We start from the raw sequence: 16,369 nt of genomic DNA, 5'->3' as shown, positions 1-16,369 counted from the left end.
GCGCCGGAAGTCCCGCCCCACGTCCCAGAGCAGCTCCCGGGGTCTCTGGTGCGCCTCCGGAGGCAAAGAGGCTTTTGGAAGTGTTTGGAGCCCTGGTTCGCAGAGGAGCTGTCACTTTTGCAATTGCTCAGTGTAGCGCTCCGTACCGTAGCACCATTGCACAAACACTGCTTCCTTCCTCCTTCGCTTCCCTATTTCTTGTCCTTTTCTTAGGCTTCACACGTCTAATATTTTGGCACTTAAAGAGCGTTTTCTTGTGTGCCCCAGTAACTTCAGGCCTCTACATTTCCCCATCATGCCATCCAAAACTGTGCCTTCGGCTTTCCTAGTCCGCTTTTCCTTCCATGAGAGTTCCCATGGGCCTTACCTGCTTTTAGGGGAGCAAGATCTTGGTCCATTCGTCTCAGCCTTCCTTACCACCCCTTTCTGCGCACACATTAGGAGTCACTACTTATGAAGCTGTTTGCAGAGCTTATCCAAGGAAAGGATTCATTCTTAATGTGGGCCGTACCATCCTGTGGACAGAGGTCCCAGGCTAATTAATCACAAAGGGGTTGGAGAGAAGCCAACTGAGCTAACATTTGTCTCTGCGTCTTGTGGCCGAATGTGACTAGCAGCTGCCTTATGTTTCTGTTGCCGTGCATTTCCCCGTTATGATGGACCGTATCCTTAAACCAAAATGAATCCATCTTGAGTTGTTTCTGTTAGGTATTTCGTCACAGTAGTGAGAAAAATGATTAAGACATGAATTAACTTTCAGGAACACTGTGGTGGGACGGCCTACACATAAGGACCCTCTTGTCGGGATTGCTGCTCTAATGCTGACCCAGAACTCACATGCTATTAGAGCACCATTGAGCACTTTCTCTGCCCAGTGTTGCAGTCTCTAGTGTTATTGAGAACGACGAGGAAGACCCACCTCTCCTCGGGGAATGGGGTGGAAAAGTCTGTTAAGATCACTTTGTGTATTAAACCGCTCTTACTGTGAGCACTCCCTTTGTAGCGAGCCAAGACCCCAGGGAACAGGCAGCTGTGAGCAAAAAGGCTGAACCGGCCACCCTGACTCACCCATGCCAGCACCAGTCGTCTGGAACATTCCACAGCCACTGTGGAGGTTTGAGAATCCCTTTCCCCGTGTTACACGCTTAGTCTCCAGTAGATGGACTGTTTGGGAGGGATTAGGGTGTGTGTCTTTGTTGGAGGAAGATTGTCATTGGTGGGTGGGTTTTGAGGTTTCAAATACCTGCCAGGGCTAGTTTGTCTGTCTCTGCCTGCAGCCTGGGCATCAGGATGTAAAGCTCTTCGCTACTGTGCCAGCACTGTGGTTAGAACAAGAGGACCCTCTGGAAGTGTAAGCAAACCGCTGTATAAGAGTTGCCAATGCCATGGTGTCTCCTCGCAGTGACAGAACAGTGACTGAAAGTCCTGAGATGCCAACTCTGATGGCTATGATCAGTTGTTACCTTGACTACATCAAAACTCAAGTTAGGGACACCTGTGAGGAATATTTTTCTTTTCGGTTTTTCAAGACAGGGTTTCTGGGTAGCCTTGGCTGTTCTGAAACTCTTAATGTAGACCGTACAATTTTTTTTTCTTAAATCATTTGAAGTGGGAGGACCAACCTTTAATCCACATCTTTTGAGGTGGGACGAGCCACCTTTAATCTGGGCCACATCTTCTGCTGGCAGCCTATATAAAGACACTAAAGGAGGAAGTTCATTCTTTTTCCCTGCCTGCTCTTGCTGGCAGGTCCATTCTTTCACTGGCATTAGAGCCTGCTTCTTTGGGAATCTGGCATGTGCTGAAGACAAGCTGAGACATCCAGCCTCGTGGCGTGAACAGCTACTAGATTCTTGGACTGGCCATTGGTAGAGGTCCATTGTTGAACTAGCTGGACCAGTCTGAAAGTGACTAGGTTGTAAGCCACTCTAGAGAACCTTGAGGAATACACCACTGTCTTGTCTGAATCCCCTACCTTCTGAAGGTGCAACCTAAGGCAGGTCTGGATGACACATTTGTACCCAGCACTTTGTTAATAAGCCTGGTACAAAAGTTGTGACTGTGACTGACCCCAAACACAAGCCTCACTACTGTAGCTGGCAGCAAGGGCAAAGCCGTGGTTGGTCCAAACATCCCCTCTTGGCTCTGGAAGCAGGCTGTCTAGGTTCACTGAGTCAACAGGGAGACACTTTCCTGTGCTATCTCCCCTGGTACTGCAACATCCAGTGTCTTAAAGGGCTTCTCTTGAACAGACTTCCTTCCTTCCTTCCTTCCTTCCTTCCTTCCTTCCTTCCTTCCTTCCTTCCTTCCTTTCTTCCTTCCTTCCTTCCTTCTGTTGTAATGCATGGTAATGCCAAAAAAGAAGCAGGAGAGTAATGGTGGCATTTATATAGCTCAGCAGGCAGTGATGTAGAGTTACAGAGGGGCAGCCCACGGCAGCTAAACAGCCAGAGCAAGAATAAAAGGGAAGGGCAGCACAAAAGAGCAAAGGGCAGAATGCTAAGACAGATCAAAAAAATAATTAAAGCCTGTAAGGGGCCGGAGATATAAACTGTAGGTTTGGTCACTCAGATAGTTCTCGAGAGCAGACAAGAAACCCCAAATGCACAGACCTATAGAAGAGCTGCAACACTAGCTGCTGCCAAGGGCTGAGACCTAGGACTGCCTGGGTGCTATGATGCCAAACACAGTTGGCAACTTTGGAATCTTGGCTTTGTAGGCTCACACCAGAGCTGTAACTCTAATAGGACTAAGGGCGCTGAGGCCCTCCCAAGTCAGCAGCCTGTCACTGTGGACTGCCCCTTACGCTCTCTGCTGCGTAACACCTACAGAAACGGTGACTGCCCAAGACCAGCTCCTATGGAGCCTCAGCTGTCAGGGCATCATAGTTCTGTTCCTTCGTAGTCTGGGTCTGCAGTTCATAAGCAAAACCTAAAAACCACTATACTTGAGGTGGCTGGAGAGATGGCTCAGCGGTTAAGAGCATTGCCTGCTCTTCCAAAGGACTGGAGTTTGATTCCCAGCAACCACGTGGTGGCTCACAACCATCTGTAATGAGGTCTGGTGCCCTCTTCTAGCCTGCAGGCATACACACAGACAGAATATTGTATCCATAATAAATAAATATTAAAAAAAAACCTATACTTGAGTAAAACTGTGTTGTGAAAATTTTAATATCTAGAGTAATATCAAGACCCTTTAAAAAGAAGCAAGGCAAGCCGGGCGGTGGTGGCGCACGCCTTTAATCCCAGCACTCGGGAGGCAGAGGCAGGCGGATCTCTGTGAGTTCGAGGCCAGCCTGGTCTACAAGAGCTAGTTCCAGGACAGGCTTTAAAAAAAAAAAAAGCTACAGAGAAACCCTGTCTCGAAAAACCAAAAAAAGAAAAAAGAAGAAAAAGAAGCAAGGCACAGACATTGGTCAGAGCACGAGGACCATAATTACTAAAAACATTTTGGAGTCTAGAAGGATCACACAGTTAATCCTGAGAATGGACATGAGGATATGGGAGGGAACTGGGAATGTCAGGCTACCAGACTAGAAAAAGACACTGCAGTTGTTTTTTACAATTCATTTTCCTTTAAAAATACATGTCAGAGACTATCTTTTTGTTGGTTTTCTTCTTTTTTAATTGAGCTCTACATTTTTTCTCTGCTCCCCTCCCTGTCTCTCCCCTCCCCTTCAACCCTCTCCCATGGTCCCCATGCTCCCAATTTACTCAGGAGAACTTGTTTTTTTCTACTTCCCATGTAGATTAGATCCATGTATGTCTCTCTTAGACTCCTCATTGTTGTCTATTGGGATTGTGATTTGTAGGCTGGTTTTCTTTGCTTTAGGTTTAAAAACCACTTATGAGTACACATGATAATTGTCTTTCTGTGTTACCTCACTCAGAATGATGTTTCCTAGCTCCATCCATTTGCCTGCAGATTTCAAGATGACACTGCAGTTTCTGAATCTCATCCACTCCAGGGAAATCAAGGCCCCGACTGACGTCAAAACTAGATCATGAGCACGGACGGCTCCAGAAGCAAGTGTTTTGGAACCAGCACTTCATGCTCTCAACTGCTGTGCTCAGTACACTGGTCCTGCAGGCTCCCAGTAGAGTGAACTTGAACAATATTCCAAACTAAATTAATAGGAAGGTGTGTGGTTGTGTCTTATATGAACAGTGGGGGTAGGACCAAAGTCTCATTTTGAAAATTTGAAATAGGAATGCCCTCAATTGATCACTTTTTAAAGAGCTGATTAGGGGCTCCAACTTGGATTTAATCACCTTCAATGTTTTTAGAAAATAAAATTGGGTGTGAGTCACCAAGACTGGTCTATTAACTCAGTCTACAGGACCATCCTACTACCGAGTATGATAGGAGTCAAGCATTCAAATGCTTTTTCCTGGTCCAGCTGCCAGCCCTTGTGTCCAAATGAAAGATCAGCCCTCTCCAATTAAGACATGACCAGATCTTCAGCACGGGCTCCAGTTTTAGAATTAACTTAAGCCATAAAAGCGATTTGAGGGTCCTCTTGACTTATATCAACAATTCAGTTAATTCACTGAAGAAATACACAAATTATGAATATTAATTATTACAAATTTATTCAACAGTTTAAACAAGTGAACAAATTAATAATGCTAGATTTATACTAAGGCACAAACCAAATGCATGAGTTGGAAAGTCAACTTTATTTATGAAAGTTTTCCTATACAGAAAGATGCCATCCCACCCCTTTGAAATACTGTAACTGAAACATTTCATACAGTATTCACACAGTTTAAATCTTCCTATGTAAAACTGTACTGCAGTATTATGGGATGAGCAAAGACCCTCTCAAGGTTGGCCTAAGACATTAACAAAAGACATAAAAACAAAAACAAAACATAAAAGTTATCGAGCATAAATGGTCTACTGAGACAGAATGGCAACCAAGAACCGTACCTTTACCATGCTATTCCACCAAGACATGGAAATATGACAAGGAAGGAGGCGCGCATCATGGTAAACAGCCTGCTCAAACACTTACTTTGTGAACGTATGGGCTGATTTTGCCAAGTAACAGTTATACTAATTTTATCAAACAAATCATCATTGTAAACAAGGAAGACTCTACCAATGAAAATATGTAAATACTCTGGTCTCACTGTTCAGGTCAACAACAGCTTAAAAAGAACTCAAACCCACAGTCACCAAACAACTGATTTACAGAATTGTAATTCTTCCTGAAATCAGGGTATTGTCTGATATGTAGTTATGTATACATTTCTTTATAGCAGAGATGGTGTAAACTAATTAATCAAAGAGATCAAAATAAATTACCCAAATTACTAATTTGTCAATTATATGTCATTGTTCCTTTAAAAAACTCTTTAAGTTTATATAGGAAGTTAATTACTCTTAGGTCATATCTAAACAACAAAGGATCCCAACACTTTGGGGCGAAGTCCATCCCTGAGCTGTGAGACAGAGCAGTATCTAACAGGCAGAGGCAGCAGCCCTTTAACAACCTCTGCCCATTTTAACCGCAGCAGTGTGTGCAGTCCTGGAGCGATCCTGCTGCCGATGAGCTGACCTTTGTACTGAAACTACAAGTGCAATATTGAGAAAAATCAGGTAAATAGAAACTGGCTTTATTGTCAACTTTACATTTTTGTCAACTGCAAGATGAGCCTGCTAAAACACGGATATTCCAGTCACAATGGAAATAGTAACTTCTGGGCATCTCTTCTGAGTCTCTGGTTTTCCAACGATGTTCAGCCAAATAACAAAAGCAATACAATAGTAATTGAGTTTACTATTATCAATGGCACTGCAAGGGAAAAAAAGTTTGTTACTATAAAAAGAAAACAACAACAACAAAAAAAAATAGAAAAAAGCTAAACAGTAACAAGTAGCTTCCAAGGAGGATGAAGTATCTAAAAACTATGCCATCATAATCATAATGTAATAGTAATTAATAATAGAAAAATTCACTATCATAAAGCTTATGATATTTTCCTCTGTACTCTAGGCTGGCCTGGAACTCGCAACAACTTCCTTTCCCTGCCTCCCAAGGGATGGGATTATAGGTGTGGACCACCACCCTGCATCTTTGGATGGTGCTGGCGCAGCTCTGGGAATATAGAGGACCAGGCAGATCCACATGGCTGCACACTTGAGCAGAAATACAGTGCAAAGAAGGTTCTGTGGTTTCATTAAAAAGAATAAACTCAAGAACAATGAATCCCAAATCCCAAGCTATGATTAAGACATGAAAAGTCTCTAATCTCAATGTCTAAATACAAGGTGCCTGCACTCTTTGGTTGAACTGCTCCACAATATTTCCAATACAATGCCAGATACAGAACTATTCTACATTGCAACGTGGAGGTCACTCGTAACATCCATCTCCTAGAAATCAGATGCAACGTAAGAAAGAGACCAGCAGCCTTCAAGCAGTAAATCCAGGTTAAAGAAGAAAGAGTTCCCAGTACAAATGAGAACCCGATAGTTCTCACTCTCAAAAGTTTTGCTTTAGGTAACACACAATTGTAACCTAAAGGTTTCTTCTTACCTCTCATCACTGTTCGTACAGACCGAATCAGGTTCATGAGTTGAGATTTAATTCCTGGCTCCTCTCCGAATCCGCCAATTCCCTGGTCTGTTCCCCAGCCAACTGTACAAGAGAAAGATGATTAGCTGAGTTAAATGTATTATGTGCTGTCTTGTTCCCTCATTAGTATCTCTTAAAATATTAGTTTGAGCCCTGTATAGACAAAGTATAAAGTCATACATCTTAGAGTTAAGATATTGAATTCAGTAGTTTTTTCCCCCTCTTTTGATAGTGGCAACAATCATATTCTCTTCATTCCACTTTGAATTTGTAAAATAATCTACAGTCCAAACAATCCCATGGTGTCACAACTTGCTTATTTCTTTCCTTAAAATGGTCAAAGGACCCCTTCTCAGTGCAGAACTAAAAATATGCTAGGGCGAATAATTACTAACACAATTAAAAAGTTATATCAACAGGAAAACGCAGTAGCTGGGAATCACATGGGCAAATTTTAACGTGCAGTTTGGGCACGCCTTTGGAGCACAGTTTCCCATTTTCCTTGATCGTTCTTCATTTTTGCATTCTGAGCCATTCTCTGTAAATGAGTCTTTCACCCCTCTGTCATTTCCCCTGTCATTACAAGCCACTTTCACCCTTTATCCACCAGTTCTCATGTCCTCATTTCAGCGATTCGTCCTTCTCTTGTCCTCATTTCAGGTCCATTTTCTCTCACATGACTACAGCGTTAATTAATTCCTGGCATGCTAACCTCTAAACCGAAAGACAAGTCTATCTTATACACGAGAGAGCCCAAGCGTCAGGAAACTCACACCTAATCAGCTCTTACTGGGTTGAGATAACAGTTAAATAATGACTGTCTGCATTTTTGTCCTGTTGTGGCTTGAAACCGTCTCAAATTCAACTTCACAAAGAAGTTGACCAACCCCCCACCCCATGCCCGCACCCAGCCGCGAGGGTCTGCTCCTAGCCCTTCCCTCAGCTCTCAAGGGCGGCAGTGGGTTTTGCTTTCACAGTGCATTCCAACCTCCATCACAGGTGTTAGTACCAGACTTTCAAAATCTCACTGTTTCAATCCCTTTAGATTTTCTTTAAACTCAGAACTCAGTGACAATGGCCAATGGACTGCAAACCCCTTAAACTGGCATTGTGGAGTGTGGTACGATGAGCTGGAGCAAAACCCCAACAGACACAAAGGACATTGGCCCAGCCAATTACCCATCGGTTGTTAAAGCCAGTTTCTGATCTGGGTCTGACTGTCACATCCAGACCCAGGCCACAGTAAACCCTCTTTCTCTTTGTTCACCAAATCCTACTTATTGTAGGGACTTTCTTCTCCTTGGTTGGGTGTTTTCAGGAATTTCCCACAAACTCCTGGAGGACAGGGACTGTAATACAATCACCTGTCTTCATGCTTCCACTTCCCCACACCACAGCAAGTACTCAGCAAATGGCTGTGGAACTAAGTGGAATTACAGTGAACTGAGTTAATCAGGAATAATGGAAAATGAGATGAATTCTGAGCTGTGGAATTGAACTGAACTAAAATGAGTTAAAACTGAGAAAAGGGAAGATAATATGAATTCTAGGATCACAATATTTCTGAATAACTCCATTTATTTATTTATTTATTTTTTATTTCTAATACACATGAGTATGAGAGGAACAAATCATTCCACAACAGTTTTAAGGAACAGGTAGATGGTTCACATGTAGAGAGAGCACTTGCTGTGCAAGCACAAGACGTGAGTTCAAACCCCAGCCCTCACACAAAGACGTGAGTTCGAACCCCAGCCCCCACATGAAGCCAGCTGCGTATCTGTAACACCAGTGTTCCTGTGGAGAGACGGTAGGTGGAAACAGCAGACTCTCTGTAAGCCTGAGGGCCAGCAACGCTGATGTGTGCAGCAACAAAAGAGATCCTGGCTCAAACAAGGTGGAATGCAGGGACCTACACCTGAGTTTGTCCTCAGACCTCAACGTACGTTTGCACACACACACTTGCACACACAAAGATCAAAAAATAAAGAACAAAAACTTTTTAAAAGTTATTTTTCTTTTTAGGATTTATTTATTATGTAGTTTTCCGCCTGCATGTATGTCTGTAGGTCAGAAGAGGGCGCCAGATCTCATTATAGATGGTTGTGAGCCACCATGTGGTTGCTGGGAATTGAATTCAGGAACCAGAAGAGTGGCCCATACTCTTAACCTCTGAGCCATCACTCCAGCTCCAAGAAAACAAACAAAAATAAACCGAAATTAAGAAAAAAATAAAAGTTTTTAAAGAAGCTTATAAAGATGGCTATCTACCAGAGAAAGAAGTATGACTGGGCTTCATCTCTAGACAATGAACATTTGGAAAGCGAGGATAATTCCTATATGATGTGTCCACAGACAAACACGAACACATGTGAAGGACCAGGGGGAAGAGATGCTTGTCATAGTTTCCCTCTACAAAGTGCTACACAGGGCTTCTCAACTATTTTGTTCAGGAATTTGGTATGTGTTGGTGTGGGGCGTGTATGTACCCGTGAGCACGAAGAGACCAGAGGCTGACGTCAAGTGTGCATTTGTGTGTGGGGTACATGCACCTGTGTGCATGGAGAGAGCAGAGGTTGACGCCGGGAGCTTCTCTGACTGTTCTTCATCTTCTGTCTCGAGGTACAGTCTCTAGCTGAACCCAAGCTCACAGATTTGACAAGTCTAGCTAGCAAGCTGGCTGTAGGCACTACTGCCTCCACCCCTGGAATGCCGGATTATAAGCAGGCCACCAAGCCCAGCCAGTATTTATATGGATGACAGGGATTCAAATCAAGTCCTCAGGCTTTTATGGGGGGCGCTTTACCAACTGAGTCCTCACTCCAGCCCTGAGCAACAGGTCTTCATGTGTTTTCTTGTGTGACCCAACCTTAGTAAGCCTGCGTATGATCAGCCTCACAGCTTTCTAATGCACTGCTCAGGATTTCCTATATACACAAGAGTATATTATCTGCAAACGGATAGTTTTGCCCTTTAAACCTCACAATGTAGATCTTTTATTTCTTACTTCTTGTCAAATTTCCCTGGGCAGAATCTCCAGCGCAAGGTTAAACAGAAACAGGAAGAGAGGCCTCCATGTCTTCTCCTTGGTCAGGGAAAGCATCCAGACTTTCGCCAGCAAGCGTGCTAACAGCTGAGACATTTTCTTAGATGTATGGCTGCTTGAGGAATCTCCTCCTATTTCTAGTTTGATAAGTATTATTTTTCATTTTGTGTGCATGTGTATGTACATGTGTATGCACAGGCTAGAGGTTAAAGTCTGGTGTCCTTCTAAATCACTACCCGCCTTATTTGTTTTTGAGACAGATTCTCTCAATGAACCTATAGTTTGCAGATTCCACTAGAGTAACTCTCCAGCAAGCCCCAGGGTCCATCCTATCTCTGCCTCCCCAGAATGTGATTATGGGCACAAACCACACCTGGCCTTAATGACTGTGCTGGGAATTAAATCCTTCTCTTCCTTTTGTAGCAAACACTACAAGTCATTCCCAGCCCCCTTGATGAACACCTGGTGTAGGAGAATTGTCTGTAATCTGTCAATCATGTTTTAAATAAAACGCTGACTGGCCAGGCAGAAAGTATAGGCGGGAAAAACAGACAGGAAGTAGAAATGATGTAATGAGAACAGGAGAGAATTCTGGGAAGGAGAAAGTTGATTCCTCCCACTCCTGCCCAGACCACCGAAGCAGCAGGATGTGATCTGCACCACTGAAAAAGGGTACTGAGCCACATGGTTAACATAGATCAGAAAAATGGGTTAATCAGAATGTGAGAGTTAGCCAGTGAGAGGCTAGAGCTAATGGGCCAATCAGCTTTATAACTTTAGAGACCTATGTGTGATTTTCTTTGGGGCTAAACAGTTGTGGGGTACCGGGTGGGACAGAAACCCAAACAAGCAGGCCTGGCCCCATTCATTGTTACAAACACCATTAACCGAGGACTGGCTTTCTGAAGGCCTTTCCTCTGCCAATTGTGTTGGTCAGTGATTTCTGCTGTTAATATGATAAAATGTTGAACTGATCCTGCAATTCTGGGTAAATCGCACTTGGTCATGATAAATAATATTTTTATACATTAGTGGATGTGGTGGTTTGAAAGAAAATGGCTCCCAAAGGGAGTGGCATGATTGAGAGGCATGGCCTTGTTGGAATAGGTGCAGCCTTGTTTAAGGAGGTGTGTCACTGGAGGTGGCTTTGAGGTCTCATATGTGCTCAAGGCACACCCAGTAAGACAGTCCACTTCCTGCTGCTTCCGTATCAAGATGTGAAACTCTAAGCTCCTACTCCAGGACCATGTCTGCCTACAGTAGCTGCCATGCTCCCTGCCATGATGATAATGAACTAAATGTCTGAAACTGTAAGCTGTCACCTCAATTAAATGTTTTCTTTTATAAGAGTTGCTGTGGTCATCATGTCTCTTCACAGCAATAGAAATTCTAACTTAACTAAGACAAAAGTTGGTGCCAGGAGTGGCGTATTGCCGCGATAGGCCAGACAATGCTTTTGTTTGGATGTTATAGACTTTGGGACTGTGGGTTCGAAGAGCAGTGGAATGCTTTATGCTCTTTGGGCCAGCAGCTCACAAATAACGACAGAGACTATTATTAATTACAAAACCTTGGCCTTAGCTTAGGCTTAGTCCCACTAGCTCTTATAACTTAAATTAACCTGATTCTATTAATCTATGTTCTGCCACGTGGCTTGGTTACCTCTCTTCTGTACCATATGTCCGGCTTCTTAAGTGTTTTGCTGTCATCTCTTGCACACAAACCTAGATTCATCCTGAGTTCCTCTCTCTGCCTAGAAGTTCTGCCTATTCTCTCCTGCCTAGCTACTGGTCATTCCACTCTTTATTAAGCCAACCACCGTAATACATTTTCACAATATAAATAAAAACTCTGCAACATTTCCCCCTTTTTGTCTTAACACATTCCATTTCAACCTCTACCCTGGTTCATTTCTACCGTCTTCGATCCATCAGCTACTCTACATCTATTTGCACGCCCCACACACATCTCAAAGTGAACAAGTCCAGACTTATTTCATTTTTGTCTCACCTCCTGACCAACCGCCACCATCCAATTTCCCTCCGCATTTCTAACACCATAAAGATATTTCACTCAATGGCTTAAGACAGGAAGCCGGAGAAATTTTTGGCTTCATCTTTTCTCCCTCATTACTAGTATCCAACGTGCTCTTTGTGTGTGTGTGGCTGGGAGCAGCAGGGACTGAACCCAGGGCTGTGCACCGGAGGCAAGGACTCTACCAATGAGCTGTATGTCCAGCTGTCTTTTTACTTTCTAAGACAGAGTCTCACTAACCTTTCCAGTGGCCTTAAACTCACTTTGTAGCTCAGTCTGGCATTAAAGTTTCAAGCCTCCCCAACAATACATTCTGCCTTGTTTTCTAGTCTGTACTAGTCTCCCGGGGCTGCCTTAATAAGGAAGGCACCATGGACAATGCTTAACACAACAGAAATCACTTTCTGAGTTTTGGAGGCCAAGTCCAAAATCCAGCAGAACTGGTTCCCTCTGGTAACTCTGAGGGATAATCTCATCCAGGCCTTCTGTAACATCTCTTTGGTAGTTGCTGGAATTCCAGGGTTCCTTGGCTTGAAACCAAGCCACTCCAATCTCTGCCTCTGTGACCACTTCTTTAAGTGTGTGTCTGTATGCTTCTGTATCTCGCTCGCCTTATAAGGATATCAATGACTAGATCTAAGGCCTAACACCTAATCCACTTATGAAGAGCTCAACTTAATTACAAATTTTCAAAGATGTTTTTCCAGATAAGGTCACAGCCACAGGTGCCACGAAGTCAGATCACAATCCAACGCGTCACACGATCACGAAGAGTTCTCTGTATAGTCCAGAGGTAAAGAAATGGACTCTGGAGTCAGTGTGCTTAACTGTGCCAACTTCTATCCATGCGATCCTAGAAGTTATGAGCTCACTTTCTGCTTTAGATTCCCTATCTGAAGGCTGGAATAAAAACTCTAACTGTATCACAGAGTTGCAGTAAGCTCTCTTGCACGCTCTCTCTTACACACTTACTTACACACACACACACACGTAAAACACCTAACACCAATCCTGCACACAACTACACAATTACTAGTTATTACCAATATTAAGGTTGTATTCCAAATCCATTCCTTTCCCTTCCCATCCCTTCGCGCTGCACCCAAGAGAACTCAGTAACATAAACCTGGCCATGGCATGTCCTTAGTTACAACTATTTCCACCTACCTTGGTTTTCCTACCAGAGTAACAGTATTCAAGGCTTCAGCCTCCAAACTGGCCCCAATATTTTCTTTCACCTAGTTAATATTTACTCATTTATCAGACTTCGGGTCAGACACACCTTTTTTCCAGATTCTCAGGCTAATATCACCCTACATCTTTCTAATATTCGGCACATCTGTTACTCATTTTAAGTTAGATTAAACTTCATCTTAAGAGCAGGTGATTGGTGTAACCTGCTCCTGTTAGAGAGGCCTGTCACATATTCGTGTTCATCTCTTCCGGAGTAACATATGAAATGCATTATTCTTGCCTTTGGGTTTGAGTTTCAATGATTCCAAGGACACAGTTGGTATATTGAAACAAATGTCTAACATCACGTAGTCCTTTCTGTTTTGTCCTATACAGCAAGAAGCAGCTGGACCAGTCTGGCAAGAAGATCTGATTGTGAGGACGAAGAAACCATAACGCGTGCGTGTGTCTTCATGTTTGTATTTTCCTCGATTCCAGCACGGTATACACCCAATGGGGCGTGCACCTAGAACAAGGGTGGCTGGAGTCCTTGCTAACTCCTTTCACCATCAACCCGACCTCCCACCAACGTCTACTGCTACCTTCAGGTTCCCCACCAGTCATTCCAAAGACGAGCACGCTGAAAGCGCCCCCACTCCCAGCTCTGAACTCAAAACTCCTCTGCCAGCTTTCCCTCTATAAAATCGGTAACAACACCAACAAAAATGCACGGATTTGTCTCAGCGAAACATCAGGCAGACGGAATCGAGTCGGGGCTCCTCCGCCGCCGGCCCCAGGCCCCACACGCCCACCCCGGCTCGCCGCGCGGGGACGCCCCTCTCCCAGGCGCCCCGCCGAGTCCCAGCCCCCACCCCAGCCCCGGCACTCACTGTTCTTGAGGAAGCGCTCCTCGTGCAGCACAGCGATGGCGTTCACGCACAGCAGGGCCGCCTGCAGCAGGGAGTACAGCGTGAAGGCCATGGCCACCCCAAGCAGTTCCCAGGCCTATTGACTCCTTCCCGGACACCTCCCGGGACGTGGCGCCTCCACCGCGCCCGGCTACGGGAGCCCTCGCGGCCCAAACCGCGCTCATCGAGGAGCCCCGCCCCCTCTGTCTGTGCCCCGCCTCCTCTGGTTGAGCCCCGCCCCGTGCTGAGTCCGCGACGGAGTACCACGTCCTGGGATGAGCCACAGGAGTCTGGAACACTTGATATGGTAATTATTCTTCACAGACAGGGGCTGAGAAAACAGATGTGGAGTATCATGCAATTTAAAAGTGTTCTTTTTATATTGAAGTAATGGGAATATATTTGAAGTAAATTTTTTTTCTAGCAATTTTTCTGTCTACTTTTGCTCTTTTGTTTGCTGTGGTTGTGAGCCACGCATGAGGCTTGTGTTGTGCTTCTCTTGAGCCCGGCTGCCCACATGTTCCCAAGAACTGTGTGAAAAGTTTGTGTTCAGATTTTACCCTTGAAAAAATGGAGACTGTCAAAACGTTTAAAATTATTGACATTATTCACAGAGAAGCGTTCAAACTTGATCAAACTCTAGCCAGAATATAAATAATACAGAAGGGGAAAGGAAGCTCTTTCACCCACGCCATATGGAAAGACTTGGATATATTAACATCCCTAACTGTTCATGGCTGCGGCCCTAGGATGATGACCCAGTCCTTCTTGACGAGTATGTTCAGGGTTTTGTTGTACCAACAGAAAATTAACTGAAACAGGAAGTGACAGACCATGGGTGGATGGATTGGAAGCTGGATTAGAGCTGCCTAGAGCAGTGCCTTCCAATTGCCACATGGACTGATTCTCTGACTGCCATAAAAACCAGGTTTATTTCTCTGGGCTTCTGCCACTTTTTGTTATAAAATTAGGTGATGGTCATCTCCGAGGCCCTTTCTATTTTAAAAATCTAGCAAAAGCAGCTTGGAAGGAAGTATACACGTCCTGCTGTTGTGTTATTTGATTTATTATTTCTCAAAATTTCAGGTTTGTAGCCTAAACTGTTAACAGCAGATTATATCCCATAAGAGAAATGTTGCCCTGAGTGGTGGTGGCGCACACCTTTAATCCCAGCACTTGGGAGGCAGAGACAGGGGGATCTTGTATACAGTGAGGTCAGGGCACCCAGAGCTACATAGAGAAACCCTGTCTCAAGAAACAAACAGCTTTATTTTCAAAGAAATTCAAAATCCTAGAAATTGTATCACACACATATATATGTATAAAGTAGATATTTCAGTTTATTTACTTATTTAGGGACAGGGCCTCACTGTCTACCTGTAGCTGGCTGGCATTCTCTGTGTAGACCAGGCTGGTCTAGAACCCACAGAAATCTACCTGCTTCTGCCTTCTTAGTGCTGGCTTCAAAGGTTTATGCTACCATGCCCAGCGCAAGTTGTTACAATTTATAAAGCTCTCCAATGAGCTTTATAAATTTTGTTGGTGCAAGTCTTTAATCTCAGCACTTGGGCAGAGGCAGTCCGGTCTCTGAGTTCGAGGCCAGCCTGGTCTACAGAGTAGTTCTAGGACAGCCAGGGCCACACTGAGAAACCCTGTCTCAAAAATAACAAAATAAATAAATAAATAAACAACAACAAATAACTAAAAGTCTCTCAAACAACAACAGAGAAGAAACTAAAAGAATGTTTTTGTTTTTTATCTTTGAGGGCTGAGAGTTTTAAACCGGTTGTGGTCTGGTGCTGAACTTCAGATGGATGTTTGAGAGGGCTTTATGGGGACTCATGCTCACCACCCTATCAGATGTTCCTGCTGGAGGTGAAACTGTCTTTACAAGGTCAGACAGTGATGACTTTTCATTTCCTTCAGGACGTTTTATTTGTCTGGGGTTTTCTCTCTGGGCTAAGAGACAACAGTATGATAACAGTTTGTTATCATATGCCATCTTGCTATAATAACTTTATATAGTATATACTATATATGCTATATAACTTATAACTACCGATTTGGAGTCAGTGATTTTATTTGCTTCTTAACAAGTATCAAGGAATTAGGACCTTCAATAATCAGTTTCTTCCTGAAAGAGAAAACAAAGAATGTGTATGGGATAGGGCTGGAGAGCTAGCTCAGTGGTTAAGAACATTTAGCTGTTCCTGCAGAGGACCCATTTTGGTTCTGAGCACACACCCAAGGCCACTAGCAACTATAACTCCAGTTCCAAAGGATCCAGCACCCTCTTCTGGCCAATTCTGGAACTGCACATATTCATTGCACCAATATACATGCAGGCAAAACTACCCATACACACAAAATAAAAATAAATGAATCTTTGAAAAATAGAGTATATATGAGTGAATTCCAGAGCTGAGAGGAAAATTCTAGGATCGTTCCTGGGTCTCTCTTTCACTTTTACATCCTGCATACAATCCAGCAGTAGATCCTGTTAACTTTTACTTTAATAAACAATGTGGTTTGAATGTTCTCTCCAAAATGTATGCTGAAATTTAATCAGCATTGTAATGCAAAGGGTGTGTGTGTGTGTGTGTGTGATGTGTATATGTGGTG

General features: G+C 43.8%; 1 protein-coding gene and 1 long non-coding RNA gene across 2 annotated transcripts in view; one reads left to right on the top strand and one right to left on the bottom strand.

Annotated features, from left to right (window-relative positions):
• Positions 1 to 4,663: 4,663 nt before the first annotated feature.
• Positions 4,664 to 13,919, bottom strand: Ier3ip1 (immediate early response 3 interacting protein 1). Its single transcript, XM_038329596.1, has 3 exons — positions 13,730 to 13,919; positions 6,548 to 6,649; positions 4,664 to 5,803 (listed from the first exon to the last, which is right to left on the bottom strand). The coding sequence occupies exons 1-3, from the start codon at positions 13,818 to 13,820 to the stop codon at positions 5,748 to 5,750; spliced, it is 249 nt and encodes an 82-aa protein (XP_038185524.1). The 5' UTR covers positions 13,821 to 13,919; the 3' UTR covers positions 4,664 to 5,747.
• Positions 13,920 to 14,004: 85 nt separating this feature from the next.
• The window catches only part of LOC119815404, a 38,751-nt gene continuing 36,386 nt past the window's right edge, over positions 14,005 to 16,369 (top strand). The window contains exons 1-2 of the long non-coding RNA XR_005285504.1: positions 14,005 to 14,054; positions 15,514 to 15,641. This is a non-coding gene — a long non-coding RNA (uncharacterized LOC119815404). The remainder of the gene's footprint in view (positions 14,055 to 15,513; positions 15,642 to 16,369) is intronic.

The sequence above is a fragment of the Arvicola amphibius genome, chromosome 5 (assembly GCF_903992535.2).
Source record: "Arvicola amphibius chromosome 5, mArvAmp1.2, whole genome shotgun sequence".
In the NCBI taxonomy this organism is placed as follows: Eukaryota; Metazoa; Chordata; class Mammalia; order Rodentia; family Cricetidae; genus Arvicola; species Arvicola amphibius.
Note: the sequence above shows the minus strand (reverse complement) of the source record. Positions and strands in the feature narration are given on the sequence as shown.